Raw genomic sequence first — 17,273 nt, forward strand, 5'->3', positions numbered from 1 at the left:
AGTATTTTTAATTTAGTTGACGTGAATTAAAAATAAATCTAAAAAGACAACTTGTTCTCCACTCAAACACTCAAACATTGCTTTTGGGATTTCTTTCAATGAATTGCTGAACTTTAATTTCAGCACTTCCCCTTCTGAAATGTCCCTCCTGTACACATGGGTAATTTGTTGACAAAACTGAAAGAGAGGGACGGTGGGGTTTAAAGAGGTCACATTAACAATTGACCGATTTGAGCGAAAGGGAACGAGGAAGAGTAGGAGGGGGAGAAGAACAGGGGATTAACAAACGAGAAGTGACAGAGCTGCAGGGAACTGGTGGGCAGTTTAGCAGCACACAGAGGGGACAGAGCAGAGGCCACTGGCCTTTTCCACCCTTTCTCTCACTCTTCCCTCTCATTTCTCAAGCACACTCATTAATGCTAAGTCATTTTGTGTTTCATTTATTGGCGAGCACCTCTATGTTTTCCTCACTTAATATATTTTGCTGTTTGACAGCTCTTCTTCTCCTCACTTGGTTTAGTAAACCAATACTTAGGCGTTTCCATTTTTCCCAACTAAACTGTCAAATATTTTTTTTCTTTGTTTGCTCATTGTTGCTGTTATCTTACAAATCCCTCTGATCTCATTCTATGAAATTCCTTTTTTCTTCCTCTTATAATTTGTTCTCTGCCTTCCCAGTGTGAGTCCAGCGGATTGTCATGTGAGGTGCTGCTGTTCTGTTGACAAAACACAAAGCCTTTCCAGTCCAAGTCTGCACCTGGGATACTTGGCTGCTGCTCTCCACATGCCCGGGTGACTGTATGTGTGTGAATATCACTTGGAGAGACACAAGCAGGCAGAGCACCAACATTGCTTAATGCAAGAAAACCTCTTACAGAACAATTACCCCGTTGAGAAATCACAGTATAAGAATTTACAAGAGAAGGAAAAAAAAATGTCTAATGTCTGTTATGGCATTTGTGTGAAAGAAATAAGTTAATGCAACTTTTTCTATATTTTAGTGATCGTGGGCTCCTTTATGTGTGCCTTTTTTGGGTGTGGTGGGGAAGTGAAGTGTATGTAGGAATATTGCTTGATCAGACAATAGTCACATGTTAAAACTGGGAATATAGCATTTCAAGTAGGCTTGGATCCTGATCAAGACAGTTTTACATTATCTGTACTAAAGCTCATGAATTAACTCAACTCCCACCTGTTGATGTTTTGTCTGCAGTTTTACCTCCATAGAAATGTTTGCAGTTTGCATGATCAATATTTTTTTTAAATAACCAGTTTTTGTGTGGATGCAAAATGATATTACAGGCAATAGGCATTATTCTGTTGTTTGATCAAGTTTTTAATTAATAATCTAAGGGTTTTTCAATGATGTTAACAAATAGTTATACTACACTGGCTGTTGAATCTTCCTGTCTGCATGTGTAATGTGACCTAGTCTAAATAAAACATTAGTCATTCAGGTCGGGATTTAAAGCAAGACACAGATTGTTAAATAGGAAAACGACTTTGTGTGTAAACTTTGTTCACACAACAATTAACAGCAACCGCAAGTTATGAGTCAACATACAATTTTAAAAAAATTAATTTCACATTTCACCATCAGCAGGAGCAAGGTGTGAGTTTATTGAAGACTGTGTCTTTGTGTGTCAAGTCTGGTACAAACTATTTATATGTATAATATGTTTAAGTGGAAGGTAACTTTTTAATTCAACCAACATTAGCGTGTGACTGTAATGCTAAAACAAAAGCTTGTTTTTCTTTAACTATTAAGAAGTGTATCAACAAATTCTAACATATAATTTGTTTCTGTTTTGATGTAAATAAAAATAGATTAATATTTTTTTCCAACATCGACCATCATTTTCCCTTGATTTATTATGTTTTGAGAAGCATCCATGTAATTTTCTTCACAAAACAAGATTGATGGATGAATCAAAAAAAGTTTAAATTAAAAACTGACAGTGGCATGAATAACATTAGGATTACGATTATATCTTTGCAAGTAAGACTTTCTTGAAGAAACTTCCATTTGTCCAAAATATTGCAGAACCTATAGTGATTTTGGTAAATCAGTGAACTGGGCACAATGATAATAATATCGTTTAACTGGTTCTTAAAGGTCACGGAGCAAAACAATCAGCAGGTAAAAATTAAAGTTGGAAGCGGATGCAGAAAATAGAATCAGTTCCTCTCCAACACTAACATCTTATTTGTAGAAACCATTAAAAGCATTTCCAATCTCTTACGAATGTGCTTGGTTTGGACTACAGAGATGACCTTTAAAAATGGTGACGCATGTTTTCTAGAAGCCTTCCCAATGTGTCCGCATGAGACCGGTTAAAGATAGACTGAAAACTTTGACCTGACAGTTTCATCTTAAGCTGGAAAACATAGTTTAGCAACACATATAAATAAAACATAAACTGACCCTTCTGTGGTGGTCTGATTTTGGTCTCAAAGACTTGTATCAATGTCTAAAATTGCTTTAAGTTGGCTAAGTTTCCCAGCACCTCATTGACACCATAATTGTTTCAAGCCCTTTGACTGAAATGGCCTTTCATATGCCAGTGTGAGTTCTCAGGTCTACCCTAAAGACTATTTTTCCTGGCTTGATGGCAGGATTTGGAGGCCACTGTCAACACGCAATTAAAAAGCGTCCCCCTCAAACCGACAAACCCTTTAGCCTTTTCTTTCCCACAGATGGAGCTTTGTGCTAAAAAGAAATGAAAAAAAATACACTTAAGTAGACGGAGGAGGTGGAAGTGAGGGGAGAGGTATTGTGTGTGAGGGAGCAAGATGAAAAGACGAGATCTGAAGTAAGATACACAGACAGAAGAGAGCTGAAACAGAGGGAACATATTAATTAGTTATCATGGCCATTTCAAACAAAACCAACCAGAAAAACCCTTTCACCGAGCCCCATGTAAACACCGCCTGCCCCAAGATCCCACTTAAGACTTACTCATTTGACCACACTGACTGGTCAAATGAGTAAGTCTGCTGAAGTAGCAGTTCATCTTCCAGGTGTTTGACAGGATGCTCTGCACAGCAAAAGAAACATGGAAGGTGAAAATCTCTCTTTATTTACTCTCCACCTTTTACTCCCCCTCTTAACTTTTGTGTTTCTGTCCACAGCTAAGTACGTTCAGTTCCTGCTCTTAACTCCACGTCCTTCTTCCTGTCAGTGCAGAGATGAGCCAAGCCATCCCACATGCAGAGGAATGCGATAATGAACCCCGATTTCTGCATGCAGGATGCTGGGAAGCCAAGGTCGCCAGTCTAGCTGTTTTGGCTGTGCGCAAGTGTTTGGCCTTCGAGTTTGTGACAAAGGAATTCCTCACACAGTTTGCTCATTTTAATTGCTTAGTTTGACTATTGCACATTATCGCCCAAATAGAATAATTGTTAAATTGTGTCCCTGCTCCGGTTTCGTTAGCTCATCTCAAGTAGCAAAAAGTGAAGCCAGGAAGAAAAAGACATGAATTAAATTGTTTCCAGTTATTTTTTATTTTTTAAAATAAAAAAATGTTTCATAGTACACTATTTTTTTTCTAGAACACTGAATATATATTTTTTAATAAAGATTTAAAAAGTAAATATTAAGATGCGATTTTGTGTCAGATTTTGTAAACACTCCCGGACTGTAACTGGTTTCAGAGTCAATTTCTCTGTAAATCTTTTCAACCTTTTAATAATAGTCAATTTGAAATATTCCGTTACGCCTATGCAAAGCCTATGAAATCCTATAAAATCCTATGAAAATTATAATTTATGGTACTATATTTGAAAGTAGTGTTACACCACCTCTATTAACTAGTTCCATAACCTGTTAGAATAAATTGTCCATAAAAGAAAATAGAAATGGTTTTTATGCTTACACAGAACTTGAGGTTAATTTTGTAGAAACAGAAAAAAAAAAAAAAGATGGATGTTGTTTCATTCAGCTCTTCTGTAGTCCACCGCAGGAACATCATCAGCAGCTTTTCAAGCATTCCTTCATTATGTCACACTGATGAATGATGCGGTAATGATCCAGCACGCTTTTTGGGCTTTACAGCTGTCATGCTTCAACCAGAGGAGCGTGTGTCTGAGTTTATGTGCGAGACCTCCTTTTCATGGGCCTGATTGACAGATACACAAGGATGCCGGAACTCTGAGTGAATTCCAGAGGGCCATCAGTGTTCCCTTTGAAATAACAGGAACGATGAAGCAGTCCTTGAAGGAGGTGTGAGAGCAAAGCAAGAGAGAGAAAGAGGACCAGCTGGTCTCCTCCTGAAAAGCTCCTTTTCTCCCATTCGCTGCCATCTGTGCGCTCCTACTCATCACAAAACAGCCCACATCAATTCACAGACAGCGGGAATCCGGCTGGATCTGTGGGCTGTGGGTGTGTACTGTTACTAAGTGTGATGCTTGTGGTTTAAATCCAACTCCCAAACTCTGCCCTAATTTTACCCAGCAGGATAGTCTAAGATTGAAAGCTTTAGTAAAACATGTGACTATAAAAATCGGCAAAATATATTTTAACAAGCTAATGAAAGTGTAAAATCTAATCTGGCTCAAAAAAAATTTATTCATTCAACTGAAAAACAAGTAAATGTGCGAGAGAAAAAACAATACGTACATAAAAAGCTGGACAAGCTTGATTGCAGTGTGCGCACCTTTAAGAACCAAATCACATAGTGAAAGACCCGTTAATTCATTTTCAGTCCCCAGTCTGAATGATGACTCAGCTCTTCTAGAAGAGCTGCTTCTAAGGTGAAAAATCTCTCACCATTTAAAGCATAACTGAATGTAATTAATTGGTGTAACTTAATGAATTAAATTAAATTAAATTAAATTGTAAATTAGTGAATTAAGCTACTAAAAAAAGTTTCAATAATATTGCATTTCTTGACTAAGTCAGAAATTTAAGAGTTTATTTGAGGCAGACTGGACAAATACAACAAAGTTGAGATGTAAGAAACTCATAGACTTCTAACAAAGAATATTTCCTGAGCTGAAAGGTGGTTTAGCCAAGTATGCTGTTCACATTGCTATTATTTTTTATTTTTGTTATATTTTTTCATGTGAATTATTTGAGATGTATATTCCATTAACAATTGCAAATGTTTTATAAAAATGTATCTTTATGTCAGACTTTATGTTTCAAAAACCTTGTATTTTTGCAAGTCTGGAGAGATTTTTATATGAAATATATTGTTAAAGCTGAGAATGTCTGTAATAAGAACATGTTTACTTTGAAGTTTGATTGTACTGCATTTATTCAGTGGTGTTTTTTCAAACTGCTGCTACAAAGCCATAAGGATCTCTAAAGATGCACCGTGAGAGAAGCATCTGGTCTTGTGTTCTGTCAGACAAATGTGTGTGTCACATAAGAATGCTTTATATAAAAAACACATACAGAAACACAGCAGGCACTGGGTCTTTAAAATACTGCACTGATACAGTGTTTTAAAAAAACACTACTCTCCTCTGCCAGCTATGATCTACAGCTTCGACACTATTCACCTTTTGCTAGAATTCAATATGTACTTATACATGCATATCTATAGTGCTGAGTGTTGTATGCAGGCTTATAGATAATGCGATTTGGGACCCTCCTTCCTATTAAGATCATCACCACCACTAACAGCATTCAACATAGATTTGGCCGATTATAATTGGTTGACCTTAAATGTAATCACTAATAATAATGATTTGCTACAATGTATTTGTGACCAAACCAAGCACAAATTCAAGGAAAAAAGTACATGTATAGCTATGCTAAAATGTTTAACAATGGTGAACATTCTTTGGACTTTTATAAGATAAGCCACTTTGTTTCTATCATGTTCAATGTAGTATTGTCATGTGAGACTTTGTTCTGAAAAAGTGGCAAATAAACAGATTAAAAGGCCTCAAGGAAACAAAGATATATTTGCCCACAGCAAATGTATCTTCAAGCATGGGATTTCTACACAGAAAACAGGCACAATTTAGTATTCAAAAATATTTGCGGACAGACTGATGAATTAGTTATAATTTGAAAATAATTTTTTGCGATTACTGACAAGGCTACAGAAAAGAAGACAAGTGAGTGTGGCATTTCTCAGAAAAAAAAATTATAAGCTCAATAATCTGCACACAAGTGTAACTTTGTTCAACAGGAATGCACATGCAAAGCTTGATTACAGTGACAGGGATAGATTAGATTATTCACATGGGTCACACTAACCTAACTAGCAAAGTTACAAATGTTGGTTGTTGGTTCTGGTTTTACACTGAAACAAAAATGGCTACAATAGTGGATTGACGAATCAAAGATTCATAAAATAACAGGATATATACTTTCACATTAAGGAACATAATTTTAGATAATTAGTGACAGGAAGAAAAAAAAGCCTAATATAATGAAGCGTTTCACAAAAAAAGTTAAAACTGTATTCACAATAGGAAAACTGAACAAATAAGGCAGGACTTAGGAACATTCAGTCAATTGTCATAATAGATATCACTAACATTTTGAAAATCTCCCCAGAGGCAGTTTACCCGACGTGGATGAATTTGCCATTAGATGGTGACTGTGGGACGGTTGAGAGTGAAACACTTCTTTATTGTCACACTCAGGACTTTAACAACACCTTTAACTAGACAAACAATGACTGTGGTCCCAATCTTCAGGAAAACAGCAAAACCTTTCCAATTACGAGTGAATCCCTCAGCCACCGTGAGAGAAGCCACTGTTGGAAAGGAGCTTCTGACTGACTGTCCGACACCAGCTTTTTGCTTCTAAGGTAACGAGGAGTAACGAGGAGCAGGGTAGCTCTTCGTTACTGATTATTGGATATGGGGTCTCATTTTTTAACAGACTGGATAGAATCCATGCTAACCTATGCTCTAAAAGCAAAAATAGCATATATCCTCCTAAAACATTCAGCTTTATAAAAGCATGCGCAACATGGTTTCATTGGGAGAGACTTGAAAAAAAATATCTGCTGATGACAGTAAATGTCTAAGCAAAATTCAGGTGTGTATTAAACACAGGAGGGGAAATGTCCCAAACAATCGACAAAGGTTATAAAAACATTTTCAAACAATTTGGAATTTTTGTTTTACATTGACAAAATATGTACAGATGGAAAACAGTGAAGACAGTTGCCAATCTGTCTTGAATGGCATCCCAGCAAGTTCACACCAAGTTCAAATGTTGGAATGCTCAAAGATATTCCAAATATGTCTTCAGCTAAACCAAGATTTTATACATGTTAGGCTTCACATTTGTCTAGTTAGTAAAAGACTAAATTAAGGGTCAAGACAGAACAGTTTAGGGATAAGTAAGAAAAGCATCTGTAGCAATGTCTTCTGGGCACATGAGAAATATTTAGATGCTTAGCCACCGTCTTCTACACCTTTGATGAAAAACAAATTTAGCATGGAAATGCAGGGTGGATAGTCACATTTTCTTTCTAGCCCCAACACTTGTGTTGTTTAGTCAATCATAAAGTCCTGTTTATAACAATGTAAAACGATCTGAGAGGCAGTTAAAGTTCTAACCTGGTCAAATAATACAAAACATGCAGCAAATCTGAAATTAAAATATCACTAGTTAAGGAACAACGCAAAAGCACAAAGCAAAAATACCATTGATTTCTTTTAAACTGTAAACTTTGACACCACACAACAGCAATGTCACTCAGCAATCTTGGCAACATATCTCACAAGTGCTGTAACAAGAAACCCCGTGATAAATTAAGAGAGTCTAAGATCTACTGTCTCCTGCTGAGGACAAACAGTAAAAAAAAGTCTCTGTGTTGGTTAGTGTCTTGCTGTGTGCCACAGGAACAGAGAGAGAATGTGTGTAGAGATGGAACGCTGATGGTGTTAACATTACAGCTGCTATGTGTTTATTTCCAAAAGTTCTGGTCTGTGGTGTCTCAGTCATCTGCAGTGACTCAAGCAATTACTTTCCATTCAGTGTGCATGGTTGCATGAGTTCAGATGTGTTGAAGTGTAGGTGGCTATTAAAGGGATATCACCATATTTCCAACATTAGCTTCGATAACATGAAGAATGTGGATATTATAGTGTATTCATGTGTCAAAGAGTGACTGTGTTAGTTAATGTGTGTTTAAAGTTGAATGCGTTTCACTGTCTCCTATGCCTGATTAGCCTCCCATTAACTTAGTCACATATCACCCATCAGTGGCTCCAGGCCTTCTCTTAACTATCTCACTGGCCAAACATGCTGCCAGCTGAAACCCTGCACACAGTAAGCAGGCACACTCAACATCCATCCCCATCTGGACATCCATTAGGTACCTATCATAGCGTATGATGATTGTCTCGATTGCAAAGCCATTTGGTTAAAAGAGTAACTCTTGATATGCACAAATGACCCTGAATAACAGGGTGAATTTTTTTTATTTTTTATTTCTGATGTGACAGATTTAGAAAAAATGTGTAACAGAAATATATGGCAAAATGCCTCACATAAATGACAAACTGTTGAAGCATTTTGAATGTTAAGACTTGTACAATGAAATTATTTTTAAATGTTGTGGAAGTTGAGACAATTCAACAGAGACACATACAGTACATTTTGTTGTACAAGACAAAAGAAATTGAAAATGTAGAAAAAAGCAGAGAATTGCATAATCACTTGCATGATGTAAAGAATAAAGCATTTGCAATTTGTTCAGAGGAACAGGAAACATCTTTTTCTAAAGACACAGGTGACAAAATGGTTTAAAAATTTAACAAGCAGTTTTGAGAATTTCAATTCTGTTCTAAGAAAAGTGAAAAACAAAAACTGCATTGAGCAGACAGAAGACAGCTGGAGATTGGGTTAAAAATGTTTGGGGTTTATTTTTGTTGTATTTATTATATATATTTTTTACCTTGTCGATTATGATAGGTATTTTTCTGTATAAACTGAGCTTTGTTTCTACTCACAAAGCTTTACCAAATCATGAAGGAAGTAAAAAGCCTGTCAACATATTATCTCTTAATCTGGCTTTGCACATGTATTTGTTAAGTTTACTGCTGACAGACAGACAGACAGATATAGATAGATAGATAGATAGATAGATAGATAGATAGATAGATAGATAGATAGATAGATAGATAGATAGATAGATAGATAGATAGGTAGGTAGGTAGGTAGGTAGGTAGGTAGGTAGGTAGGTAGGTAGGTAGGTAGGTAGGTAGGTAGGTAGGTAGGTAGGTAGGTAGGTAGGTAGGTAGGTAGGTAGGTAGGTAGGTAGGTAGGTAGGTAGGTAGGTAGTTAGATAGGTAGATAGATAGATAGATAGATAGATAGATAGATAGATAGATAGATAGATAGATAGATAGATAGATAGATAGATAGATAGATAGATAGATAGATAGATAGATAGATAGATAGATAGATAGATAGATAGATAGATAGATAGATAGATAGATAGATAGATAGATAGATAGATAGATAGATAGATAGATAGATATAGATAGATAGATAGATAGATAGATAGATAGATAGATAGATAGATAGATAGATAGATAGATAGATAGATAGATAGATAGATAGATAGATAGAAAATCTATTCAGATGCCAAGAAAAGGAGGAGGGGGCAAAGCGAGGGAGCATGACTGCATGGAAAACTCTAAGCCCTTTAGTCCCTCTGTGCTACAGTTGTGACAGTCAGCTATGCTGTGCTCCTCCTCACCTGCTATCTGTCCATCACTTAATTGTGTTTACCATGATGTGCAGCCTGCACTATCAGAACTTGAGTTCACAACAATTATTAAGAAATCTACATTATTAATGTGAAAAATGTATAAACTTTACATTAATTAAACAACCAGTTTATGTGAACGTCTCACGTTCCTTTGCTTAAAATCTTTCTGCTAGTTGATGAGTTAGCCATTCCAAGGAAGGAAGAGACCCCAAGCAGAATTTCATTTCATTGGACCATTTCTGGTTAAGCCCACCAACAACATATCAGCAGAAACTTTTTTAAAAAATCAACCACTACTTTTAACATTTTACCTACAAAATTAGCAATAGTCAAAACACTTCAGAACTACATCACCCTGCATTAGCTTAAAGTTATCTATTAAATTCTTATCAGTGTGCCTTTATATAATTTAATATTATTTTTGCATGGTTATTGAAGTTACATCAAGTGAATAGGAGGAAGTTGGAAGAAACTGTTTTTTTCTTCCTCTTTGTTAAATGTAACAAAACAGATTCAATTCCACTACCTCTATCAAATACCTCTATCAAATAACCTGTGGCACATTTTTCAATTTTGGGAATCAAAGCAGTCAGAAAGTTCATTTATACTTCAGACTGGTGCACATAAAAAAATAAAAAAATCTTCTCATTCTCTACCCCTCTCCATCTCGCATACACACACTTCTTCACACACACACACACGCACATACAGTATGTCTTTCTATGCACGCACACACAATTTCCTCAGCTCCAGCTGCGTCTTAAGAAGTGAGTGCCAGACTGGTAATCTGACTGGGCCAGAGGTTACCCGATCTGTATCCATTACAGCATACAATACCCCTCAGTCTCAAACTCTCCACACTTCCACTAACTGAACATTTTAGAGGTCATCTGAATAGAACCATCTTTTCAATGTTTATATCAGCCATTCTACGGGAAACATGCTGCATTAGACTCATGTAAACAAGTTAATGCCTTCTTCCTCGATGTTATACTCAACTTCTACCGAATTGCCCTTTAGACCCTGTTTTGGTAATTTCATCCAGCAGCTGACTACTGAATGTGATAAAGAAAGGGTTAAGGTGTGAGTTCACTGTAGTGCACTTTATATACATTTCCTATAACTGACATAATCACTTTACCTCAGCCCTAAAGTCTGTACATTAGTGGTTCTAATAGATATCAGTTTCCATCAAGTGAACGAATGCATCCTGGCAAAAAAAAAAAAAAAAAAAAACCTTTTAGACTTACGAGTACCAAGGAACCAGCAGAAGTTGCAGCTCTGGGGCACAGTGCCTCTTGAAAATGTAAAAAACTCAATTCTTGATCAAAAATATTGCAGTTTGTTTTCTACAAGGACAACATGATTTTTTCTGCATGCAGCAAAAGACTAAGATGAAAATCTTTGAATCATAAATACAATTACAAAAAATAGATTTTTCTGAAAATTCTCAAAAAAAGAATTAAACATTTTTCCAGAAATTACAAGTTCAGCAACATAGTTAACCTTGCACAAAACAAAAGAAGCTAATTAGAGTTTTATTCCTTTAGAACTGAGTATTTATCCCTGCAATGTGCAACAGCCTTATTAGAGAGCAGTGACAAAAGCAAAGCAACTGGCAGGGGCTTTGACTGTGAAAACTGATACAGTAGTGCTTATTCCCACCAAGGACAATGAAATGTAAGCTATTGCACTCCCTCGTCACTTCCCAGAACTCACATTGAGGACTACAGCCGGGTGTAGATGGAAGGTCAAAAAATATGTGCATGTGTGATTCGGAAAGTGAACAAAGTCAGTGTGCTTCCAGTCTCCTTGTAAACTAATGGCTACAGCGTCCTTTATTCGTTTGCTCCAGAGACAATGACAAAAATGCCAAAGAGCAAACTGTGCTCATCTGAAAGACACAGCAGAGGAGCTGTCAGCAGCTTGACTTCCACTGCAAAACAACCAGCTGACTCCATAATTCAGTTCATAAGGAATGTGTGAGTTGTTTTACAGTGGGAGTGTGCGCAGACATTTAAAATAAACAAGTGAAAATAAAACACCTGCTTTAACTATGTCAGCTTTTTCTTTCTTACTGTCCCTCTTTCTTTTTCTCTCTTTCTTACAGATATCGACCTGTTCAGCCGGAGTTGAGCGTAAGTCAGAACAATCCATCATCTGTGTGTCAACCACTGAATGATCCCGTTTCCAAACCAGTCAATCATCTACTGAATATGTCAACAAATGCACAGGGCAAGTCTAAACTAAATGGTTTTAAATCAAATTGAAATGAGTGACCTGATTCAGCTTTCATAACAAAGCAACGTCTCAGGTCACAAATATGATAAGTTTTTAATGTCAAGTCAGAACTGTTTAGTGTTCCAATCTAATTCTCCACCGATCCTAGAGACGACTAAATTTGGTTCTTGTGGTGAGATGGAAAAGAGGGTAAAATTCAACAAGCCACTGTTATGCCTCTAAGCCAGGATATCACAGCCTCTTGGTAGTTGACTTAAATATTCTTGGTTTGAGGGTGTGATGTGGCGGCAGCACATGGGTATAGCTGGCTGGTGAGTTCAAGCAAAAACATACCTGGACTGCAGTGGTGCAGGGAGTACTATACGCTATTTAGCCTTTAAGACACATTGAGCAGAAGAGTGTTCTTGAAGATATCACATCGTAACAATTTTTTTGGTGTACATTTTAAAGAAAACACAGTCATCTTTCATAGCACCTCACTCACTTCATTAGTAATACCAAATAGAAACCTTAATCAACACCTTTAATGTTATCTCTCCCTGGTACTGGTACATATTTAAGACAAATTAAGACCGATGACAAGTCTAACTTTACAAACGCTGTACAAACCAAGTGGACACACCTCATCCTAAACTGAAGGTGTAGAAGATTTCTATGACTCTTAAAGGGTCTTGAAGATAATCAATAATGACCTTAATGAGTGGCACATATTAAGGTAAAGTATTATGAACATGTGGCGACACAAAAATGGAAGCAACAAGTTTTGCATGAAAATCATCATGAAGTAATTCAGTGGCCGTGTTGATGGTCTGATAATATAAAGTTATTGCTATTTTTATCTAAAGCTTTTTAAGACAAAAGAACTGGCGTATGTATCCTCCGCAAAGTATTATAAGGCTTTCAAACTGGTATAAACTAGATTTGGGTATAAACCCTGAGAAAGCAGGAATTAGTGTGTTGTTAGCAGAATTCAGAAGAAACCAAAGAAGAACCGAAGTCTGATAAAATTTTGAATAGTTTTTTTTGTTTTGTTTTTTTGTTTTAATCCAGAGCATTCTGCTCAAATCTGCACAAATTGATGACCAATCCTTTTCACTCCTTAAAAGGTTCTGCTGTACAGTTATACATGGGAAACTGAAAAACATGTCACAAGTATTTTTTTATTGAATAAGAACTGGGAAATAGAAATGCAATGATTAATTTAATGTGTATATATTTTTTCCACTGAATATAAGTTTTAATGTGAGATTTAGCATATGCTTTATTCCCTGGCAGCTCTTCAGAGACTTTTCGGACGGAATGGCCACTGATCCTATTCAAATCCTTTGTACGTTTGTATGCAAGTTTTGAAATTTCCATTGAATTCTTAATAATTGTTGTAGCATCTCAAAAAGCTCTGGGCGAAAGGTTTTGACTACAGATGAAAACCCAGAAGTGACATTTACAGACAAGACAGACAGGATGACAGAAGCACACGACAATCTCAGCACCTCTGAGTAAAAGTTATGAGCCTTTGCTGGCTTAAAATAATCGCTCGTGTTCAAAGTAAATGCTAATCTCTTTAAATAGAACAGCAGTGGAGAAACATAATCAAAGAAACAAAGAAATCTTTGATTTTTTTTTTCCACAGCAAAAGTCAAAATTATTAATAACCTGACAAATTAAAATTTTATTTGTTTCATATAACTGAGACATTTCTTTCTGAAATGAAGCACACATTTATGAAAACAAAAAAAAAAAAAAACAACAAAATGATGTAAAAAGATTTAAAATGTTCCAGAAATATATTTTCTTTTCACATTGTAATTGTGATTTTTCAAAGTGTTTGATATCCTGAAATGTTTATGGCAATTAAACTAATCAAAACATTCTGCTAATTGCAGAACAGCTTTTTACATGTTTCCACTGTTATTTGCTGATTACTTCTGGGTTTGAGCCTCTTCGGGACGGGGAGGTCTCACCATAATCTATAAAAATTCTCCATCACATCTAAGAAGTAGTCTGCTCGTTTCACACCAAATCATATTACTTTCTTTCACGGGAAAATTGTTAATGGAATTAAAAATCTATTTAAAACTAATTAAGGCTTATTCTTAAGTTTTTATTAAACAAGCATAATGTACTCAAGAAACTTATACAATTATATAACAACCTTAAAGTTTGCAAAAGCAAAAGTTTTTCTAAATGTGTAATAATACAATAAATCAAAGATAAAACTGACACAGTTTTAACTGAATGTGTCTAATATCACACTGTTGATACCAAACATGGAAGCAACCAATGCAGCTGATGCTAGTAAACATAACAACTGTTTGTCTGCCTGTTTTGAAGATTGTGTGTTTTCTTTTTGTTTGTTCTTTATTCTGGAATTCAAGAACAGGTGCACCGAAAGCCTGAAATAAGCTTTTTATTTTCTTAAAACTGTCACAAATATATGTTTGTATACATTTGCTATTTAGCTATTTGTGAAAAAGATACCCAGTTGACTTTTATTTGAAAAGACAAAAATGCATAGCTATAACTGAAATGATAAAAAAAAAATAATTCTGCTGAGAGATTTTATGAAGAACTGGCACTGATAAGTTGATCCACTGACTACAGACATGAATGGTATGTCCAAATATGATAATTAATAAAACTATCAAATATTTTGTGTCTAAGATAACCTCTACAAAAACTACCGCAACTTTAAGATGTTTGATCAAACTCATTTTGATCCCAGATTATTTGCAGAAAACAGACACTGCATACCGAAGTGTGCTCATCAAAATCACAACTCAAAGAAAAATTTGAGTTCACACATTCAAGAAAAAACACATAACAGTGTCAAAGAGCCCATCTAATGAGCTGTAGCAGACTGACAACGTGTTGAGGGCAGCAGTGAGTGGAGAAAGTTCACTGTAACTTACCGTTGGCCTGTTGTTGGAGGGAAAACAGTCCAAGCAATAACAGAGGACTCCGGCTCCAGAGACAGAGAGAGAGGCAGCCCCTCGGCTTTTCTCCCTGCTCTGGCATGGTACAAGTCTCCCTCCTGTGCTTCTCACTTTTCCTCTGCGCTCCGTTGTTCAGCTCTTTCCACACGCCAGGCTCCGACGCTCACAACCACTGGCTCCCCCTCTGAGTGAGTGTGTGTAGTATGTGTCAGAGACGGAGGGAGAGCAGGACGTGGGGGGAGTATCAGGCATGCAAGCCACAGTGTGAGTGCGTGGGTCCGTCACAACGTGAAAAAGAGCACACCACACAAAACACACCAGGATCGGCAGCAGCCGTTGGTGCCGATTGTCCTCCAACCAGGTCTGACAGTAGCAGTGAGGCCAGCTGAGAGACAGGGAGAGAGAGGAAAAAAGGGGGGGGAGTTAACTTTACTCTGCTTGTGGGGAGGGCTGACCAACTCACAAACAGACACACACATACACGCACCCATGCAGATATTCACTCAGACAGAGATGGAAAAAAAAACGGGGGCAGGGAGAACACATAAACAAGATGGGGTTTAGAAAAAGTTAGGAGAGTATGGAGGACACTGAAGACACAGACTAGTATCTGAGAGATTCTGAGTCTGTTTGCACATTTTGCTCGAAATAACTTCTGCCTGTACTGTGTGAGTTAAGAACTGATACAATTGATTACACAAAGCATTTGAGCAGTAGAAAGCTGAATACTGACTTTGACAGGAGGCTTGTAACCTACATGTTATACTTTTGCTGTTTCAGTCTTTGTATGTCCAACTTGATTATTTAGATATACAGTACACATTATTTTAAAAAACTAATCTGAATTTTTGGAAAATAAATATAGTTATTCATGTCTCCTAAATGTAAGGACACATGCAGAATGTTGCTACTTTTGGTTTATCTACAATATTTTATAAGTGTCAAGCACAATTAGGTATCAGAACAACTGTCAGTGGAAACATGTTGAGATAGAAAGTCAAATGCAATTCAATTAATTAGAAAAAAAACTTTACTATTCTCAAAGGGAAATTTAATGTTGCAGTAACTCTTAGTATCTATGTTTGTGCACACTCATTATAAATGTCCATCACTGTGGGCAGTTCGTACTACATCAGATCTGAAAACCTCTGAATGAAGACACTGTTGTTGTGTCACAATCTTGTGTAAAGTCTGCTCCTTTATTAAATGAAGGACTAAGTGGAGCATTCACTTCACAAGACAATTCAGTTCCCAGAGCAACGTAAGCCTTCTTTATCACTTTGTTGAGCTTTTTCAAGTCACTGACTCTAATGCTGCTGCTCTAGCAGACAGAAAGGATTGCACTCTCTGTAACAGACTTATAGAAGATCTGCAACATCTTCTAACCTTGAACGGCCTAAGCTTCCTCAAGAAGTACAGCCCGCCCAGCCACTTCTTGTATACAATTTCACTGTTGTGTCTTCACTCCAGTCTGTTGTGCAGGTCAGTGTTTCCCAACCTTGGCCCTCAATGCACACTGCCTGGCATGTATTAAGTGTTTCTTTGCTTCACCAGGGCTAATTTCAGTTGATATCTGATTAACAAGCATTTGCTAAACTGCAGTCATCTGAACCAGGAATATTAAAGCAGGGAAACATTTAAAACATGCAGGGCAGTGAATGTGCCTTGAGGGTCAGGGTTGGGAAACACTAAACTAGGTGAGCACCAAGATACGTAAATTTCTCCACAGCTTCCACATATTCTCCAATGGGTTAGTTTTTTTTCTCTTTAAGATAAGATGATTGTTCCAATATAGTTCCACAAAGCAGTCTACCAACTCTCCAGACTTGGCTTCTGTTCCACCTCTGATACATAAGATAGCTGCAGTATTTCTAGTATTATTTTAGTATTATTTCTGCAGTAATACTGCAGATGTCAATAATTTAACTGAATATAGAGTTGAAGGGGTACAGAGAGTAGCATCCCATATGGTGCTGACCACCGGACACATAATCAATCTCTGTTTATTGAGTAGTCATTAAGGATAAAGGCTGCCATAAAATTGTGGAGGCCTCTACCTGTGTCTTCTAAAATAAGAACATATGACGAAAACAAATTTGTGATTTCTTTCCATAACTAATGCTATAATTCATCATAGTAATAGTAATATAAAGTCACATCTGTGCTGAACATGCTCCAGTCGGAAAAACCTACTGGTCAGGCAGTGAAGGAACTCGTCCACAAAAAACAGATACTACAATGGGTTGTGGATTGAAAACGTTTGAATTCACTGTTTATTCTTCAGTCCTATATTTTACACGCAGTGCTTGAAAAATAAATTCCAACTTCATTGAACAACACCCTGTCGTATATAAAGAGAATATAGCAAAACCATTTTTGGCAGCATAACAGTTTTTGGCTATAATCT

General features: G+C 36.6%; 1 protein-coding gene across 3 annotated transcripts in view; it reads right to left on the reverse strand.

Moving 5' to 3' along the window:
• The window catches only part of bmpr1ba (bone morphogenetic protein receptor, type IBa), a 66,695-nt gene that overhangs the window by 10,204 nt on the left and 39,218 nt on the right, over nt 1-17,273 (reverse strand). For 2 of the 3 annotated variants that reach the window (XM_055049030.1, XM_055049031.1), the window contains one exon: nt 14,843-15,251. The exons of the other annotated variant lie outside the window; for it this stretch is intronic. In XM_055049030.1, coding sequence (XP_054905005.1) covers nt 14,843-14,948 — 106 coding nt within the window. In that variant the 5' untranslated portion in view covers nt 14,949-15,251. The remainder of the gene's footprint in view (nt 1-14,842; nt 15,252-17,273) is intronic. 3 annotated transcript variants of the gene reach the window in all.

This window comes from Poeciliopsis prolifica, unplaced genomic scaffold (assembly GCF_027474105.1).
Source record: "Poeciliopsis prolifica strain line A6 unplaced genomic scaffold, Auburn_PproV2 SCAFFOLD028, whole genome shotgun sequence".
Classification (NCBI taxonomy): domain Eukaryota; kingdom Metazoa; phylum Chordata; class Actinopteri; order Cyprinodontiformes; family Poeciliidae; genus Poeciliopsis; species Poeciliopsis prolifica.